The sequence below is a fragment of the Physcomitrium patens genome, chromosome 7 (assembly GCF_059467195.1).
Source record: "Physcomitrium patens ecotype Gransden chromosome 7, ASM5946719v1, whole genome shotgun sequence".
Taxonomy (NCBI): domain Eukaryota; kingdom Viridiplantae; phylum Streptophyta; class Bryopsida; order Funariales; family Funariaceae; genus Physcomitrium; species Physcomitrium patens.
The window spans coordinates 7,864,722-7,885,833 of record NC_143416.1 but is presented as its reverse complement, the minus strand read 5'-3'; the positions used below and the strand labels follow the sequence as shown (position 1 = coordinate 7,885,833).

At 30.0% G+C, this 21,112-nt stretch overlaps 1 protein-coding gene and 1 long non-coding RNA gene across 3 annotated transcripts; one reads left to right on the top strand and one right to left on the bottom strand.

Annotated features, from left to right (window-relative positions):
- Positions 1–9,613: 9,613 nt before the first annotated feature.
- Positions 9,614–11,150, bottom strand: LOC149988544 (uncharacterized). 2 transcript variants are annotated; one of them, XR_016504163.1, is made up of 2 exons: positions 10,445–11,150; positions 9,614–10,255 (listed from the first exon to the last, which is right to left on the bottom strand). It is a non-coding gene; the product is annotated as an uncharacterized LOC149988544 (long non-coding RNA). The 2 variants fall into 2 exon arrangements; XR_016504164.1 differs by having other exon boundaries at positions 10,449–11,150.
- A 565-nt stretch (positions 11,151–11,715) lies between these two features.
- LOC112284880 (glycosylinositol phosphorylceramide mannosyl transferase 1) lies at positions 11,716–16,212 on the top strand. Its single transcript, XM_024525219.3, has 5 exons — positions 11,716–13,106; positions 13,873–14,272; positions 14,953–15,122; positions 15,270–15,340; positions 15,764–16,212. Exons 1-5 carry the CDS (start codon positions 12,850–12,852, stop codon positions 15,922–15,924), a joined length of 1,059 nt encoding a protein of 352 aa, XP_024380987.1. The 5' UTR covers positions 11,716–12,849; the 3' UTR covers positions 15,925–16,212.
- Positions 16,213–21,112: the final 4,900 nt, after the last annotated feature.

Below are 21,112 nucleotides of genomic sequence, written 5' to 3'. Positions count from 1 at the left end.
AACCATACTTCTCATTTTACAATTATATTTTTTATTTTGGATAATATTAAGAATTGTGTTTAGCTTCTTTATAATATAAGTAAATTTTTTTTTAACAATATTATATCTTTTTTCACTTAATAAGAAGTTTGAAATGTACTATATCATTTTCTATAAGTTCCAACTTTGGTGAATAAGTTTTTCAAACTTAGGAGTTCTTGTCATGTTTTTGACTTATTCATCTCCAACCAATTCTTTGTTTTTGGCCTCTTATAAAAAAAAATTATTACATGCAATGGCTTGAGTAATAAATTATTTAAATGAATTTATTTTTGACATTATCAATAATAAATCTTTAATATAATATTTTTACCTATATCAAAATTAATTACTAAGGGCTTTATCATTTCAATCTATATTGCAAATAAGGTTTTGGAATTCAATAATATATATGGTAGCTGATTGTGATTCTTATTATAAAAATAGATATTTTATTTCTACTATCTTTTTATGATTATTATTTTTAAATATTATTACAAAAAAATTTAAAAATAAATTAGATTATATAGAAGACTTGAATTTTTTTCCATCAAATAAATAAGCAAGAAAGAATATTTCTAAATGGAAGTAGACTAATAAATCTAACTTCAATGAATCTATCATGATGTTGAAAGGAATGTAATTTCAAATAAAACTCGACTTATTATATAAATCTTTGAAATTATATTCTTCTTCAATTAAACTTCTTTGGCATATTAATTCTTACATCACTCATACTTGTGGTAGTAAGTCTTTTCATATTCAATTATGAGATTGATCTACTTATTTTCTTAACTGCCCAACTTTTTGGTGTAGACATTAGACTTCATTATTGATTTCTTCTATAGGCATAAGAATATTACTTCCATATTTGACATTATTAGTATTTGAAATTTCTACCTTAAGAGTGTTAATAAACTCATGAATATTAGAAATAGTTGCAAATAAATTCTTACTTTTTTCAACTATAGCAATCATATTTTTCATATATATATTTATTAAAAAAAACTTTAAAAAATCTATAAATTAGAAGAAAATAATATTTAATATTTAATATCAAATAAGAAATTTTTAAAAATAATAGTAATTTATTATTTTTAAAATATATATATATATATTAAAAATTAAAATTAAAACTAATTTAAAAATAGTTAATTTAAAACCTTTAAAGTACAAGAAAAGAAATGGAATAATTGAATCACTTCTAAAAAAAATAAGAACAATGAATTAACATTCTTGTCAAACTATCAAGGATAAAATCACAAAAAAATCAATGGATCAATATACTCTTGTTTCATTGAAAAAAAAATAGATATCTATTCAAAGATGATATAATATTAAATTAGAATAATTATTATCAAATATAAGAAGATTAAAAACTTATGAAATAAAACTAAAAACAAGAAAGGTGTTGATAAGAGAGAATAAAGTTTTTCTTTTGGCTCTATATATATTATCTAATTAGGAGACATATTCTATAGGACCTCCAACACATGTCTAACTTACAAAAAACGTTTCTTTTATGTGTACCACATAACAAACTTGTACTACAAATTATCAACATGTGCAACATACGGCCAATTTGTTGGCTAAGTTTTTAACCTATCAATCACCTATAAGTATTCATAAAGTCAAATTCACATCTATGAAGCTTCTTAATAATGCATTATTTCATTTGTTTATTTTTACTTATTTATATTTAATTCCTCTTATTTAAATAATTATTAATATTGATTATATCTATAACAATAGTTCTATTTATGTAATTTTATATCATATTATTTTATTATGTAATATTAAGACTAATTGACCTTGTGACAAATTTAATCACTGAAGACTTGGCCTAATTTTAAATTAAATAATATAATAAGATAATAATTATAAATTATAATTATCACTATCAATAAAGATTTATCTTATATTTTATATGAATCTTATAAAGCCTTATATAATATTATTATTTTAATATACTAAGAAGAAATTGATAACTTCCTCTTTTTATTAAAATAAATAACAAAAAAAGGTTTATAGTGGAGGAAATCTTAGAATTAAGGCAGCACCAAAATAAAATAGAATATTTCATATAGTGGTGTGGATATAATAATATTAAATGAACATGAAAGATCATCCAAATAATAATTTTACAAAATAATCATATCTCATTACCAGCTTTAAATAAATATTTTTTTATAAAAAATATATATATATTAATTTTTTGTTGTTTTTGAGTTTTTTTTTAATTATATCTTTAATTTTATGTGAGGCTTTTTTATTCTACATGCAAAATATATTAATTTAAATTTTAAAATTTTAAAAAGTAAAAGTATCTAATTATAAATGGTAACTATAATTTAAAAAATTTGAAATTTTTTAATAGAAAAATATATTCTATAATATCAAGAAAGTTATTCAATTGTGTTAGTAGTAGTTAATACTATATTATAAATATTATTTTAATACTTTATTCACAAATTTTATTTGTTAATAAATTTGAAGATGAAAAGATAGAAATAATTTAATACCAATATATAGTGTATTAAAAAATGTCTTTCAAAAGCTTGATATAAATTGAGGTCTGTGGTCAAATATAATATCATTTGAAAGTTTGTGACATCAAAAAATATTATTTAAGAAGAATTTAGCTATTTTTTTATTAATAATATTTTTGGACATGGTCCAAAATATATTATTTTGATAAAATAACCAAACATTATAAAGATAAAGTCATTAGAATTTGAAATTTAAAGATTTTTGATGAAATCTATTGAAACAAATGACTAAGATTTCTTCAAAATTATAAGAATTAAAAAAGTCTATACAACTAATAATATGGAGTTTTTGCTCATTACCAATATACCATGATTAAATATATGCTTTTACTTCTTTCTACATTTGAGGCCAGAAAAATCCTTTTGAAATAAGTTCTACTGTTATATTATGTCCAAAGAGACATATTATCAAAATACATGTAATTTTATTCTACTATTAAGAATATAAAAATATCTTTTACAATAATAAAAAAAAAAATGTCAATGAATTTGAATTTTTTTAGAGTTATTATGTGAATATTTTTTAACATCAAGAATAAGAAGGTTTGTTAGTATACTTAAACAAACTTCAATGAAAAAAGCATTGCCAACTAGGATTATTGATTTATAGTCTATAAGTCAAATTTTTATAGTTTCAAAAGAATAATTAGTTGTTGATCATATATTTCATCTTTTTTTTGTTTGGTGTAAGATAAAACATCCAAATGAGATATTTGACAAGCATTATTGTATATTTAGATAAGAATATTATATATAAATTTTGACAAAAACATGCTCTAATAGACTTAGCAACAATTTAAAGCATATACTCACATAAAATACATAAGATTCTTGTAATAAGCATAAACTGTGATGGAATAAGAAGTATCATTTAGATAGCAATACTATTTTTGAAATAAATCTACAATAGCAAAAAGTTTTTTCTTGTGGATCTTATAATTAATCTTTACTGCTAAGAATTTTTTTGAATAAAAAGAAATATAATGGAATCTATTATCTATATCTATTTGTAATAAAATTGTACCTTGTGAAAAGTCTTATGTTTTTGTTTTTATAAGAAAGGCTTTAAAAAATGTAAGCAATATAAAATAGGAGCTAAAATAAAGGTCATTTTCAAATCTTGTAATATCATTTCTACATCTTTGTTCTATTTTAAATTTTCTTTAGAAATTCATTGAGTAAAAAAAGTAGCTAATTTAATAGAATTTTCTATAAATGCTTGATAATATTTCATGATTTCTAAAAAATATTAGATTTCATATAAAATTCTTAAATTTTTTTAATTTATAATATTTTCTACTTTCTTAAAATCCATTTGTAAACTATCAATTGAAATAATGTACTTTAAAAAATTTACTTAAATTTTATAAAAGACACATTTCTCTATCTTTGTATATAATCTTGCATTTCTAATTTTTTGTACTACAAAGAAAATATGTTCTTAGAGTAGATTAGAATGTTGTTTATATAACATACAATAAGATTATCTAAATATTCATAAAGTAAATTATTTTTTAAATGCCAGAAATTAGCGAGAGTGTTTTCAATTCTAAAATGTATGAAATTTTTTTTGCAATAGCCATACCTAATCCAAAATATAATCTTTCATTTATCTCCTTTTACAATACATACTAAATTAAATATTCTTTATAAATCTATATTAATTTAGATCTTAACTTTCTATAATTTATTAAAAAGTAAAAATATTAAAAATAAAGAATACCAATTTTTAATGATTAATTTATTATAATTTTAAAATAAAATAAAATAAAATAAATAAAGGTTAAAATTAATAGTTTTCTTTATAAAGAAGTTTGATGCACTTATAAGAAAATTTGATTATTGAATAAAATTCTATATAAGATTTTTATTAATGTATTCTTTTAAAGTACTAAGTTTATTTTGCAAGAATTTGTAAATTTATTTAAATGGTGGTTGAGCTCCTTCTTAAAAATTAATTGCAAAATTATAAAGGTGATGTTTTGGCAATATATAAGTTTTTTTTTCAACTCATCTTGATATTCTTTATATTGCTCCAAAATTCTATTACAATTTTTATTTTAATAAAGACTTAATATTGAAAAAATAAAAAATTTCTTTCCATCTTTTGCAACTTGCACTATTGTGTTATTTAAAAACTAACTTAGTAATGTACTAGGCATCTAGATGTAGAAGGGTTAAATTGTCTTTGCAACAAACAAAGAATCTAAAAATCCTAATAAGATTCTAAATAAATCTTAATTGAACCTTAATAATTTTAATCAAATTATAATTAAATTCTAAAGAGTCTTAAATAAATCTTTAAAAAATTATTAAATAATTAATAAAAAAAATTATAAAGAATATTTAAAATTTTCTAAAAATTTTTTTAAAAAATTTGAAAATTATAAAAGATTTTTTCAAGAAATTATAAAAAAATTCCAAAAAATCTTAAGAGGTTTATTAAAAAAAATCTAAAAAAATTAAAATAAGTCCTAAAAACACCTTTATTAAGTATTCTAAAATTTCCATAGATACATAATTTTGTACCTGAGAGTTTACTTTCAATCTAAGTTTATAATTGGTCTTCTTTAGATATCAACATCTAGTTTTTTTTAATATAAATTTTATTAGAAGAGGTTATTTAATTCTATCTTAAGATGCACATAATAATAATTTTTCTCATCTATCTTTTTTTGTCTTATTTATAGTCTTCCAAAATAAATAAAAGTCTATTTTATAAAAAAAACAATATTAATATTTTTTATTTTTTATTTTATTTACTAATATCTATATTTCTAATATAATTTTCTTCTAAGTTTTAAAATGAGATCTTCTAAAATATAATAATTTCTCTTCTCTTTTATTCAATAGCCATTTTACAACACAATAACATAAATGCTTTGACTGTCACTACTAAAAGTTGAGATGATTTTTTGTAATCAAAATAAAATCTTAGATCGATCTTTTATAACTTCTAATTAATATAAGGACTATATATTTTGAACCAAAAGAAGTCAAGTATTACTAGATTTGAAATACATTAAATTTTTTTAAAGACAATGTTGGATACTTAATTTATTAATGTCACGTTTAATACTTTGGTTTATTCTAACACATTTTTGTATTGTAACACAAATATATGGTGAAAGATAAAAATATAGATTCTATTATAGAAGAACTTTTTTAAAAGATATTGTAGCAAAATATGGATAAAAGATAAGAAGGTAGTAAAAACTTTTAATATTAATAATATTTTTTATTAAAAAACTTATATTTACTTTATATAATCATAAATAAGAAAAAATAAAATATATTAGAAAAATAAATAATATAAAAAATTAGAAAAATAATTAAAAATAGTCAATATTAAAAAATTACCTTAAAAAACTAAGAATTGATAAATGAAGAGGATCATTTTTGTAGCAAGGTCAAAATTAGACCTCAAGGTACAAAGAAATTTACCTACAATAATTTTAAATTCTTTGGTAAATTAGAGAGTAGAATTTGAAAGTAGATTAAAACAATAATCTTTGTATGTTGATTTTAAATGATTTACGTTTGTAATGACTTTGTTATAACAATGCAAAGTTAGAATTGTTTTGAGGTAATTTTGGATTTTTGAAAAATAAAAAGAGTTTATGATTTTAAAAACTTTATATCATTGGTAGATGGTCTATGGATGGAACTTTGTGATTGTATAATCAAAATTGTGCTTAATGTATGTTATAAGTTTAATCTTAATCAAATAATTTATTTGAAAGTTATTGAATTTTAAAAGTATTAAGATTTCAAAAATTGGAGTTTATTGGACTAATAAAAATTTCTTAGCTTTGCAAAAATCCACAAGTTGGATTGAGATAAAATATAATCTCTAAAAGAAATAAATTTATTCTCATTTCTTCTAAAAGTGGCATCCATAATTTATTTTCTTTCCATCTCTATAATAACAAATTAAAACTCTTATCAAGATATCAAAAATATAAAATTATCAAAGATGTTAATCATAGAAAAATTATAAAAATAATAATATATTCTTATATCACCAAAATAAAAAAATAGAAAACTAAAAAAAGAAATAAAATTAAGAATAAAATACCTATTATCAAATACAAAAGACTATGAAATCTTGAACTAAGATAGAATATAAGAAAAGCAACAAAAAGGGTAAAGAAGGCTTCATTCTTTCTTCTATATATATATTATCTACAAAATCTATGTAGTAATGTTTTGTAGGCCATATGACACATGTTTCACATGTATGCAAATAACAAGCACATGGCTAATCTATAGGACAATTTTTTGACATATGCACTACATGACCAACTTGTAATATAATTAGCTAAATATACAATATGTGGCTAATTTGTAGACTAAATTTTTAACTTATCAATTACTTATAAAAAAGTTATTGTATCATATAGTAATTAATTTTGGAATGCAATAAGCATCTAATTGTAGAAAGGTTTAATCTTGTCTTGAAGTTTGTTTTAAAATTCAAAACAATGCATATAGTGTTTAGAAACATACTTTGGCAATCTTGAACAGCATAAATAAGATTTAAATTATCTTAGGTACATCCTATCAACCTTAATAAAATCCTAAATATATCTTATTATACTCTAATCAATTCCAAATAAATCCTAAATAATCTTTAATAACTTTAATCAAATATTAATAAGTTTTTATTTAAATTCTAATTAATTTTAAATAATTCTAATTAAATCATAATTTAATACTAACTAAACCATGATCAAATCTTTAAAAAATTTAAATAATATTAATCAAATCCTAATCAAATCTCAATTAATCATAATCAAAATTTAATAAAATTTTAAGAGAACTTTAATCAAATATTAAACCAACTCTAATCAACCTTAATTAAACTCTAATGAAATCTTAAAATAATCTTAATTAAATCTTAATCAAATCTTAAAGAAGTTTTAATCAAATTTTAATAAAATTATAATTAATTCCTAAGTAATCATAATTAATTTCTAAAATGGATTCAAAACCTCAATAACTATTAAGTTAACTATCAATCTTAAAATAAAATTTGTACAATTTTTAATCTCTGATTTGAAAATAAGCACATTTTTTTAAAAAAGAATCAAAATTACTAATTAAGAGAAAATTTTCATAATCCACTCAAGTATCAGCTAATCTCCTTTTTCAACCTTTATGTTAATTTCTTTGCATCAATATTTTTTTAATATAATATTTAATTAATCTCAAATTTTCACAATTTGTTGAAAACCAAGTTTGCTACTAATTTACTAGATTTCTCAATCCAATTTACAAATTGTGCAAATCTTAAAAAACCTTACTAGCCTTCAATATCCAATTTTTCAAGATCCTAATTTACTTGAATTTTAATAACCTTTAATTTAACCATCCAATTAAGTTAAAATTTATAATATATACTCAATAAAATTATATATTAAGAAAATTACAAATTTTTATTTACAAATTTAATATAATTTTTAAAAACATTGCCAAAATAAGTTCTTTTATTTTACAAAAATATGAATCACTTCAAAATAATCCTAAATTTTTAAAGATCTTACAAAGGCATTATAAACTCAAATTACCAAAAACCATTGCTCAAAAAGTCTACTTTTTTTTGCTATCAAATTCCACTTTTTGACCATTGAAAGAACCTGGCAATTACTGTAGATGTGCAATTTTGTGCCTTATGGTCTGATTTTGAATTAGGTTTAGAACCGATCCTCTCTAGATATCAACATTTAATTTTTCTGGATAATTTTTGCTAGAAGCTATTATTTACTTCTATCTAAAGATGCTTATGATACCAATTTTGCTAACCTATTTTTTATTTTTTTCTTGTTAATGGTGCTACAAAATAAGTAAAAGTCTTTTTTACTGAAAGACAACATTGGCACTTATTAGTTTTACTATCTCTTTAACTATTATCTATACTTATAAGATTATTTGTCAATATATTTTAAAATAAGATCTTCTATAATACAATACTTTCATCTTTCTTTCACTCAATAGCCGTGCTATAACACAACAACATATAAAACCTAAAAAGCATCTAAGAAGCTTTCTATTAAGATATCAACAATTTAACTTGCTTCTACTTACTTCTAGATAGTTATACATATCTAAGTTAATATGCTTGTAGAAATAGATGTTTATTTACAAGAGACATTCATTTGAGATAATATCAAAATATGTTTTGCCATCAAAGAAACTAATATTTTGGATTGTGATAATAGATTTTTTGTATTCAAGAATAGTTTATCTCAATTGAAAGTAAGAATGTATATGGTTATACCATGCTGTTCAATGAAGGCAATAGTCACTTAACTTTATACTTTGCTTTTACTCCCTGATAAATCTTTGGAATCCTAGTGTAACATGTTAAGTGTTTTTGATGGTGTTGATCTAAACAAACTTCATTCACATCATGCAGAACTCTTGAATGACATGTTTAGAATAACAGCATTCTGGATTATTTTGAAAGCTGCTTTGATACCTCCTGAAGAGAAATTGAACGTCCTTTTACTTCTGTCTTGCTGCACGTTTGATTTACCCTTGGTTTAGAGTCTGATGTTTCCAGCTGAAGGAACATTGAGGCATTCTCCCTCAAGGATACTGTAACAACAAGTGAATTCCAGCTTGTAGAAAGGCTGATCAAGTGACATCAACAAGCTCAACATCAGAGACGATAATTTCCAAATTACATTACCAAGCTAGTGCCATTGCTTCAGAATCCGGGGGTTGCGCATGGACATGCACTTCAGTCTGCTTGCTCCAAGGTTCTCCACAGGTTCTCACAGGTCAAGATCTGCTCTGATGTTGAACTTCCTTACGACATGCAGGGTGCAGGTTGATCTGATTGGGGAAGCTTGTTGCCATCCGGGACTACCTACAACTAGATTTGCATCCAAGCGAAGCCCTCATGATTCTAATAAATAAGTAAACAATATTTTTGCATTCGTGGTGTTTAATAGTTGACCAACACCATCACAGTACTATGCCCCCAACCTAGGAGCTGGGAGTATGTCATTGTGCAGAATGCCATCCGAAGGAATTCAATATTCAGCCAAATCACTTCACAACCACCGCGAAATCAATTTCTTTACATTTGTTCCCAGAACTTGAGTGCCGCAGTGACGACATAGTATATATTGTCATGCCACAAGCACATTGCAAATGACGAGCAAAAATGAGCAGCCACTGTGTAGAATATTTTGGCCAGTGCTCTGCCTCATTGCATAATGCGGTAGAGATGCTGAATTGGAAGATAGGATAATCATCCATTCCAACAGAAGCTGAAGCAACTCGGTCAGTAGATAGCAGTGGTATCCCACATTAGAACATCCGTTCGTCATGAGCTGAAGATCCACTAAGTCGGAGGTGAGTGTTAGCTGTGACAGTTTAATGTCTAGATATTCTAATTAAAATTTGTGTAGTGAAAAATCACGTCGACAGATTCGAAGTACTATACAAAGTAAAATTTCCTTGATTCGAAAATCATTATCTCTGCTAGTTGAATCAGGACGCTGTCTTGCTAAACCTCCAGTTGCAGCAACAGCTTCCGTTTCAATAAATGATGTTTAATAACAGAAAACAGAGCAAACCTTGCTTTAGTAAGAATCCCAAGAGGAAGCTCCTCAAACGAGTTTGCCAATAAGTGAAGCAAAGAACTAGGCCAATTCCAAGCTAAGTGCTCATCAACCCTGCAGAACATTGCACTAACATTTTCTAAAAAAACAAAACAAAAAACAAAAGCAAGCAGCGATCCTTTGCTCCCAGCCGGCCATAACTAGCCCAATAAGACCATAAAGCGAAACGGCGAACAGCAACGAGCAAAAACAACAACCAAGCTGGACATTACGACAAGGAGAGCAGCGAGTAAAGCCAGTCACCTACACACTTGAGTAACATCTGTAAGCCATGAAAGAGTCGGAACATGTAGGGTCGGAATAATATACATGCTTCGAAAGAATCGGACATCCAAAGGGTTCGTCCGACGGATAATACCTAAGGCACCACGAGTCTAGCTCGTAATTGTTCAAACCGGGATTTGCACGCCTTTCGTTTTTTACTTTCAAAGGAACAATGCTTTATTGACCCAAGCAACGACACTGACCTCACCACACACACCCCTCAATACCGACCCCAGCCCTGCTCCTTACTCCTTCTCCTTCTCCGTTGAGGCAACACTTCCTTTTATGACAATGCTTGGACTCTCTCAACCAGTCAAAATTGGTTTCTCTTCAACATGTCATTATATCCCTCACACCAACTTCTTCGCCTCCATGTTGTCAATATTCATGTACGAAAGTGATGGTTGTAGTTGACGACTGCAATTGGTTCGAAGCAGAAGCTAGGACCAATTTGCCCATGGATATGGTTTCACCTAATCTGATGATACGTATTTGGCTTTGTAATGATGTAGGTTACCAATTAAAGCTCAGGTATCGGAAGCGATGAGCAGATTGTGTACTTATTGGTGTTTATTCCAGGTTATAAGGATGATCTACAAAGTATTTATGACTTGCATGCACAAACACTTGGTGTTTATAGAAATTTTTTCATACAACAAAATAAAATCACATACAGGCCTAGGGTGCACATAATGTATCAGAAGCAAGATGGGAGGGCCATGAGAAAGATCAAGAGAAAAAAAAAATCATATTATATTACTTTCTCATCCCTCTTTATCTATTTATTAATCATTAAAGTATTCTTGAGTGATCGTAGTCCTTGTATAAAGTAAGTTTACTCATGCAGTATTTAGAATGGTCTTAAATACATCATCAATGGAAATATTTAACAATGCAATATGTTTTCAATAGGTCGATAATATGAAAAACTGTAGAAAATGGTTTACAATTGATACATGGAAGACATTCAACATTTTTGAAAAACTCATTTCCATTTTGTACATGTACACCACGTATACCCAAATTGAAAAAATGATGGGAAAAAGTAGCGAGTATGGGGTCAGGAGCGGGGGGGGGGGGGTAGCAAAGTAATTTCATATTGAAAGAGTGTAGAACTCATTGGGAAGAAAGAGAGGAATGTGTTTGCGGGGGTTTTGCATGCAACTCCGGGAATCCGTGGGGCATGTGGGGGAGGGCGTAGGGATCTTATCATTTCATTTCATTTCATTCCAGTTGGGTTGCGCTGTTTGGGGGAAATTGGGAGGAATTTTCGCATGGTTTTCCTGCGTGTCTGTGTGCTCTGTTTTTCCTCCTCCACCGGGTGTTTAATCTCGGATGCAGTATCGCAGAGGATACTGATGTGATGGAATTTTCGAAGTGAGATTCAAATATGAAACCGGGGTTCGTTAGTGAAATGAGGGATCGGGTGGGTGTGGATGTGCTGTGAGTGAGAGGAGGACGAGGAGGAGCAGTAATAGCAGCAGCAGCAGCAGCAGCAGGTGGTGGTGTTGGTGTTGGTGATGAGGTGGTGAGCCTTCCAGATGATGTCGCATGGCCCACTGCCCCCGCAAGTAAAGGGTCCCCCCCGAATTGAAGAGCTCTCGTGCCTACCGCACTGCCTTGCGCCTTCACCTTCGCCTTCGCACTCGTGGTCCTTCCTAGTCAAGTGCATAGTGGCTTACTGTTTTGTTTTTTGTTTTTCTTGTCTCATCTCCTTCTGTGATTCCTATGCGCCGCTGACTCCACTCTCTTGCTGTACCTCCTACCCGCTTCATCTTTCTCCGTTGCGATCTGCGCAAGGCACAGCAAGCCTAGCAAGGTAGCGACAGAGAGAGAGAGAGAGAGAGAGAGAGAGAGGAAAGGAGAGGCACGGGCAATGACCCATATTACCACTGCCCTTGCGTGCGCTCCATCCTTTTTCAGCAATCTTTACATGTACCTCTTCGTGCTGTGATGGCCACAGCTCACATCGGATTCTCTTGTGCACCATGTTGCGGATTCATTCAGCCCGTGCTTTAGATCCTACGTCTAAGGAACTCTCATTCTCTCCACCCACTCCTGCATCTTTTTCCCCCTTTCCCCAGGACACATGGTTGGGCAGTGGTTGGAGCCTCTCGCGGCAGCATTAGGGTTGGGCTCATTTACTTCCTCTGCTGTGTACAATTAATATTTGAGTTTTGCTGAGGTGGTCGGGAAAGGCTAGGGAAAGAGGGGCACTGCTCTAGTGTTCCCCTTGGTTTGTCTGATTGAGTCGTGCCTGTTGTTAGCCCCCTCATGCGTTTGCACATTTCGCAAGCTGGGCAACGGTGGCGTGAGGTGGAGTGAAGTAGGGCGCTGCTTATGGATGTATTGAGCTGGAGGACAGCCACAAGAGAACGTTTTGCATGGACACCTTGTTAGGAGGGCATGACCTGTGTTTGCATTATTCTTCTTCATTGAAAGAGAAGGTGACCATGAAAAGTCATCGGGATCGCTCATATGCCCGTTGGCGGACTTATGCTCACAGTTGCATGAGTGATATTTACAGAGTAAGGGTGTTGATATTATTATGCCTAGTATTTGGTTCTACACTTTTTATTAGTCGAGCGTCGTCAATCATGGGCTGGAGTCATGATCGCCAGACTCCACGAGTATTCCCCAGGTTATTTCTTCACTTTAAAAGCACTGATTGGCAGCCATCTGTTCTAAGTATTCCGTCGTTTAAACGAACTCTGAAGCAATTTTCTGCGTGTAAGAGATACGTTTACTTCTGTCCGAGAGTCACTTGCAATTGTAGCCTCAGATGCGAGACTCTTACTTGGTTATTGTGGTGGTAGTGGCGATGGTGGTTCAAAGAATGCCGGCTTGTGTTTATTCGCCAGCTATATCTGCTTGTCTATTACTTTTCTATGCCACCTTTTCGCGTCATATATATATTAAATTTCGTATTTTTGATGCCTTACATGACGAGGAACAGGATTGTTACGTGTTGACATAAATCTGTATGGGAAGTTTGAAGTAATAATCACAGCTGTTTCCTAAGGCGTATGCGATAAATTGGTGTTGTAGATTCCTGTCTTCCTTTTTCAATTCCGTTTTCTGGGTATTTGTAAGTTCGTGTACTGGAATTGGCTATTACCAAGCTATGGGGTTAAAATTTATTTATCATGTATCGTTTTTCGTTTGTATTGGTTACAAGATTCCAAACTCTCTCAGCTCTGTAATGTACTCTTCCAGGATGCCTGTTTTTCTGGGGGAAAGCCGTCGTGTTTCTCTTTTGACTTGACCTTATTCCTAGAATCTGTTTCCGTGAGAGTTACTGCAGATTAGAAGAACATGTCTGGCTATTTGTGATCGATGCAAATTTTTTAACTAACCGGAGGTGTATTTGAATGGTGGGATATTGATATTTTATCTTGCTCGTTCAGGTCTGGTTACACGGTGGTAATAAACACTTGGAAGAGAAATGACCTCTTAAAGCGTTCAGTATCCCACTACTCTTCCTGCCAAGGTGTAGATGCGATCCGAGTTGTTTGGAGTGAACCTACTCCTCCTTCCGATAGCCTACGCAGCTCTCTGGAAGGTTTAGTAGAACTTGCGACTCGAAAGAAACACCGGCATGTTAGTTTGCAGCTGGATATTCATGTTGATGATGACTTGAATAACAGATTCAAGCCCCTTGATGGTTTAAGTACAGATGCCATATTGTCAATTGATGATGACGTGCTGGTTCCATGTGGTACTGTGGAGTCTGCTTTTAGTGCGTGGACGAGTGCCCCGAACAGCATGGTTGGGTTTGTTCCTCGCATGCACTGGATTAAGGCTATGGTGAGAATGTCTCTGAACTTAACAGTGTCCATCAGGGTGATTGTCTTTGATGCATGTCTTACTGTCAGCTTCGCGTATTTGGAGCACCACAACATGTTTGCTGTAGGTAGGATTGAGAGAAGTCTTGTATGATATAGTTGCATCAATTTAGTTCTTGCTAGTTGGCAGCTCAGGTTGTCAGGAAGTTGGCTAATCGGTGAGGTATCTTTCACACCGAAAGTAAAGGTTTTTGCAGCTGCGTTTGTTTGCTGCATTTTGAAGCCTCGACACAGATTATTTTTGGACCCTGTCTTTTACTATGTCAATTCTTTGTTTCTGCTTTACATCCTAGAAATGGTGGGCATTGTCATTGTACTTTCTATGAAAAGGAATTGCACTTAACCTACCGTTTTCATTAAGTTAACTTATTTTCGAATTTTCAAGTAACAGCTAAATAAACCGTTTTCTCGTGACAATTTGGAGCAACCAAGTTAGAAATATGAGTATTTGAAACAGGAAGCGACGAGTGATTTTAAATTACCATGGGAAATGAAAGTTTATCTCGGTTTCTCACTTTTACTAGGTGTCAAATCGTTGAGACTTTCTTTCTTTGCAATGTTATCTTTGCTAACAGTCTATTAATGAACCTTTCATGGGTTCGGGATTATGCTTATTCACTTTTCTGTGTAATTGATGCACAGAATCTTCCCCTTGGGAATTATGAATACAGTTATGGAGGATGGTGGTCAGTGTGGTGGATGGGTACTTATAGCATGGTGTTATCAAAAGCTGCTTTTATTCATGAGAAGTATTTCGACATGTACACAAATCAGATGCCTGCATCAGTTCGGCAGTACGTGAAAGAGAAAAGGTATTGAGAAGGTATCTTGGAGTAGTAAGGAAGTCGTAATTTTTGTTTATGTCCACATGATTACTGACGGGATACTAACTTCTGTTCTTGGATTCAATGCGAAAGTGATAAGAGGATCCTGTTGTTGACTTTGATGTTGGTATGCAGGAACTGCGAGGATATTGCTATGTCTTTCTTGGTTGCAAATGAAACTGGCGCTCCTCCCTTATGGGTAAAAGGTAAATCATTGTGCGCCGAGTGTATTAAAATAATGTATCATCTTATGTGTGTTTAGAAATTTGAGTCCTATATTGGTGTTATCTGTCGCGATTAAATATTTTGGAGAACTTCGTCTTGTCTGTGGTGCTGATAAACTTTTGTGTTCTGTTTGCATTCAGATCAATTGTTAATTTCAGCTTAGAATCCACGCAAATTTTATGTTATCTAATTGAAGTGTATTAGTACTTAGTAAGTGTGTGCTGTCGTTGCTGGTTTCTGTGCATGGTTTGGCAGGTACTTGGGAAGTATTTGAATATGACGCATAACAGACCTTTGTTAACTGTCCGTAGTTGTGCCATCTCTTTAGAATGTATACTTCAGTTCAATTTTTAAAATTCCTATGTGCAAACAGAACAATGACCATATGTTCGTTCACTGCGCAGCCAGGATTTACGAGATTGGATCTACAGGGATTAGCAGCCTTCAAGGCCACAGTGAACATAGGACTGACTGCCTGAACCATTTTGTTTCACTTTTCGGGTGCATGCCCCTTATCGCCACCCATGTGAAGGTTGCCGATGCACGACATTTATGGTTCTGGTGACTTGCTGTACTACCTGTATCTTCTAATTTGAGTTCATTATAACTCTTTCAGACACGGTCCATTTTCATAGGATTGTATTCTTTCATGTAAATACGGATTTTAGGTTTTGCTACTTTCTTTGTTTCATTGTTTTGTTAATTGATATGTTGTACTGCTCACCTGCAACCATTCTAGACGCAATGTACTATCCGTGGGTGGTAGTTTGGAAACCAGTTATGTTGACTATCATACTGTAGAACATCCGGAGCTTCCGCTTCATAATCTCAGGCATGTTGGATCTTGTGAGGATGTTCCCGGAGTTTATTTTTGTCTTGAACGCTGTGAGGGTTCTGTTTGCTTGCTATCCGGACACTTGCGTCAAGGTTTGATGCATGTAATATGACCATAAGAACTTATGCTATGCTCTGATGAGTGTTTTGTAGGTTCAAGTTCACTTGTCGTTTGAAGTAACTAGAATTGTTTGCCGATTTATCTAATTCTACGATATTTCGATACATTCAGTTTATATCATGTTGTACTGGACAAACTGATTGATGATGGAATGCTTGTAGAGTACAGAGATCTGTGTAGTGCAAAGCACATGTGGTTGGGGTCCAGTAGATGACTCCAAGTGTAGGAAGATGAGAGAAACTCAGCAGTTAAAGTCTTGGATGGTTAGTACTTGTTTGCAATTATTTAAATGAAGTCAATTGCTGCAAATTCAAACGTCCACTTGCATATTGTACTGGTGAGTGCAGGTAGAGTGTCCTTAATATCCGTAGGCCTTTTACGACGACTCCCTTTTTTCACTATTTTTTGTTATGATAGTTGTATGAACTTTGAGCTTGGAGCTGTTTGATGGATCACTGTTTTTCAATAAGCTTAAATAGACTACCTTGCTACTATTTAAGCTTATTAAAAATTGAAGCGTTTCAATTTTTAAGCTCTTGATATAATTGGGTGCATGTGCAAAGTTTCTGTGCATGTACACGTGCAAGAAAATTTCAAAATGTATAATTATTTTTAGGTGATGGTTAATTGTTCATTGTGTTGAATACTTGTGTAAATTATTCATTAGAAATTCATAAATTCTTCCATAATTGCCTCAAGTTTGGATTTATTGAATATGATTTGTTTGTGTCGAGTTAATAATGATAACAATCCATTCAGTTTTACTATGTACTCCTCCAGTTGATTGGAAATATTACGAATTGGCTTGATATTCAATTAACCTATTTATAGAAATTAATGTAATTTTTTATTTTTATTTTATTTATTTAATAAAAGAATACAATTTTTTTCAAGTTCGAAGGTGAAAGTTTGATTTGATTATTAATTTTAACATCGTTTAAAACATAATCATCCATGTAAAACATATAATGAATTGAGGTAAATCCTAATGTAATGTTTAGTATTTGAACTTAATATTTTACATGTCCTAAAATTACTATTGTTTCTAATTTGATATTTTCTAAGATACTACAAAATTTTATTACATATTCATATGCATGGAAAGTAAAAAAAAAAAAAACCATTTCTAGAAGTATAAAAGAAAATATGAATTGAAATAAGTACTTTTTGTCTTTTTGTAATAGTATTTAATTTAAGATATTAATATATACAAAAAAAATGTGATATTTTAGCCTCATCTAATTATGATTTATTTGTTATAAATTTTTCTATTAATCCTAATTGAAGCAACAAAGCATTAATTTTGAAGGAAAAAGATCATTTTCAAATTTCAATGCTACAAGCAATAGGTGCTGGATCTAATTAGATTAGAAGCTACAGGACCTAGTAGTAGCAGTGGCAAGACTCGATAGCAAAAGTAGGATCTGGCAGTAGTGATGGGACTCGGTAGTGGAAGCGGGCTAACACAGTCCAAAAAACTCTAGCAAGACCAAGGAACTCCAAATTTATTTTTTTTCAAATTTTTAGATATAGTTTCACACAAAAACCTCTAAAAATCATAATTTTTGGAGTTTTGAGTTGAATTTTTTTGAAAATTCTAGTGATACAATTTCATATATTCTAAAAATATTTTAGAAATTTTTGGAAATTCTTTAAGATTTTTTTATTAATACTCAAAAAGTCTATAAGTAGTTGTGAAATCTTACCTAGATTTCATTTCTATTCACCTTCTATTTCTTCTTCCATTTCTCTAATTCTTTTATTTAGGGCGTATTTCTTACAAAATTACAATAGAGTACCACATTATAGAAAAATTTGATGGAAACAATTGGCGCTTGTGGAAAAAAAAAATCCAATTTGTCTTCATTGATAAGGGTTTATGGAAGGTTTTTTGAAGAAAATACATAAAACCTACTGGGTCACCCATAGATCCAGAGGAGTTGGAGAAATGGGAGGATATAGACCAAAGGGTATTATTTGCAATTGTAATTTGCCTATATTTGATATATGTAAGGTCTTTATATGATTACAAGAAGGATGTCAAATACATATATTGTGGCAAAAAAGGTCATTATGAAAGAGAGTGTCAAACCAAGGAGAAGGACAAGAAAGTTAAAGAAGACTTTTAAAAAAGAGCAGGCTATTACAATAGACAAGAAAGATTAAAAGGATGATGAATCTATCTTTGTAGCTGCGTTATCTATCACTATGAGTGTCAAAGAATGGTACATTGATTTTGCTGCTTCTCAGCACATGACATGAAATTGAAGTTGATTTTTAAGTTATAAAGACCTATCACAAAATCCTAAAGTCTTTTTAGGTGATGATATTGGTCTTTCCATTAAAATAAAGGATTAATTTTCTTTTCAATTTTCAACAATGTTTGCAAGGATGTACGTGATATCTTATATATTGAAGGATTGGCTAAGAATTTTCTTTCTGTTAGCAAAATGACAGATCAAGGTTACAAAGTCAATTTTAACATTAATACATGTCTCATGAAACAAGACAACACAACCATTAAAGATGTTAGACATGATAGCTTATACAAGCTATTGAGATCTTTAGATGAAGATAAAAAGACTTCTCTTGTTATTGAGATGAAACAGATTTTGAACAAGGCTGATTTTTGGCATCAACGATATTGTCTTGGCATTTTGGGCTTGAAGAAACTACAAGCAACTAATATGGTCACTGATTTGGACATAAGCAAGGACACAAAGTTAGAGTTTTGCAAGGGATGTATTCATGATGCTTTTCCAACAAAAGGTGGTGCTTGTGCAACAAAACTCTTGAAATTGATACATTTCAATGTAAAAGATCTTGTGAAGACAACATCTCATAAAGGAGCAAAATACTTTGTTATTTTTATTGACGATTTTTCAATTTTTTTTTTATATATTTTATGAAACAAAGGTTTGAAGTATTTGATAACTTTAGGGTTTTTAAGGCTTCAATTGAAAAAAAAATAGGCTTAAAGATTCAAAAATTGCATACAGACAATGGTGGAGAACATACATTTAAGGCCTTTAAACAGTTTTGTTAGCAATATGGCATTGAAGATAATTTTCAATACCTTATATGCCTCAAAAAAATGGAGTTGCACAAGGCAAGTATTGGATATTATTTGAGAGTACGAGGTGTATATTATAGCATAAACAACTTTTGAATATATAGTAGGTAGAAGCTATTAATACTACAACATAGTCCTTAATGAAGCTCCTACAACTGCTCTAGAAAGAAAAACACCCAAAGAAGTTTGGTCAAGTATAAAACCTTGAGTACAATACCATTGTATCTTTGGATGTAATACAAATATATATATGTTTCAGATAAAAAACACACAAAACTTCGCTCTAAAAGTCAAAAATATATATTTTTGGGCTATGTTGAAGATATTAAGTGCTATTGTTTATATGATGTTGAAAATGGCTCCATAATTAAGAATTGTAATATTAACTTTGTTGAGTGTGAAGATTCTAAGTAAATGGAAGAGACTTTGGAGGTTTTTATTGATATATCTCAAGAAACAAGGATTAAAATTGAGCCTATAGAATCTTCATCAAATTCAAAAAGTAAAATTGAAGATACAATAGGAGATTTGGACATTAATAAAGGTCACCAATAATTAACTATGGAATCTTCATCTTTTGTTTGAGATATTTGAACTTAAGCTCAAACACTTAGATAATAATGTGTGACTTTAAATCCACCTCTAATCCTACCTCCACTTCCACCTTTACTTATAATAATGCATACAAGAGCTTGATTTTTGGCACAACAACAAATGATTGATGAATTAATATTGGCTTGGATTCCTTCAAAGTTATTCATATCTTTAGCGAGTATAGCACATACTTTTTACACAAGCACTGAAAAATTAGCTACTATCACAGAAGCTATGGGAAGGAATGATACTTGGAAGTAGAAAGAAGCAATGGATTGAGAGTATCAAAGTCTCATTGACAACAAAACTTGGATTTTAATACCATTACTAGCAAATAAAAAATCAATTAGCTAAGATGTTTGAAAATAGATTGATTTTGAAAAATAGATAGATTTGGTTTGCATATAGATTTTTAAGATCAAATATAATGCAAATGATTCAGTGGAATACTACAAGGTAAGACTCATTGCAAAAGGTTATGCATAAAAAAAAGATATTAATTACAATGAGACTTTTGCTTTAGTGGCAAAAATAACCTCAATTTATATACTTCTTGCACTAGCTGTAGTTGAAGAATTGAAAGTTCATCAAATAGATGTCAAGACAACATTTTTAAATAGAAATCTTAAAGAGGAGATATATATGGAGCAATCAAAAGGCTATATATTAGAGGGTGAAGAGGGATTGGTGTGTAAATTCTCTAAAAATCTCTATGGGCTCAAATAATCTTCTAAGGTATGGTATAGAAAGATAGATGATTATTTTGCCTCACAAAGTTTAAAAAGAAGCCATGCTCATCCTAACATTTATATATTGTGGACAACTAATGGATTCTTCATCATCATTACACTCTATGTAGATGACTTAATGCTTGTGTCTAATAATAAGGAAATTTTCTTAGAAATGAAGAAAAACTTAGCTAAGAGGTTTGAAATGAAGGATTTGGAAGAAATCCACTATATTTTGGATATGCAGATTATGAAAAACCAAAAGATTTGTAAAATCTACCTTAATTAGTAAAAGTATGTAAAAAATATCCTTGAAAGATTTAGCATGAAAAATTATAAATTTTTAGCTACACCTTTGAATTCTAATAATAAATTATTAAGAGACATGAATCTATAGATTCTT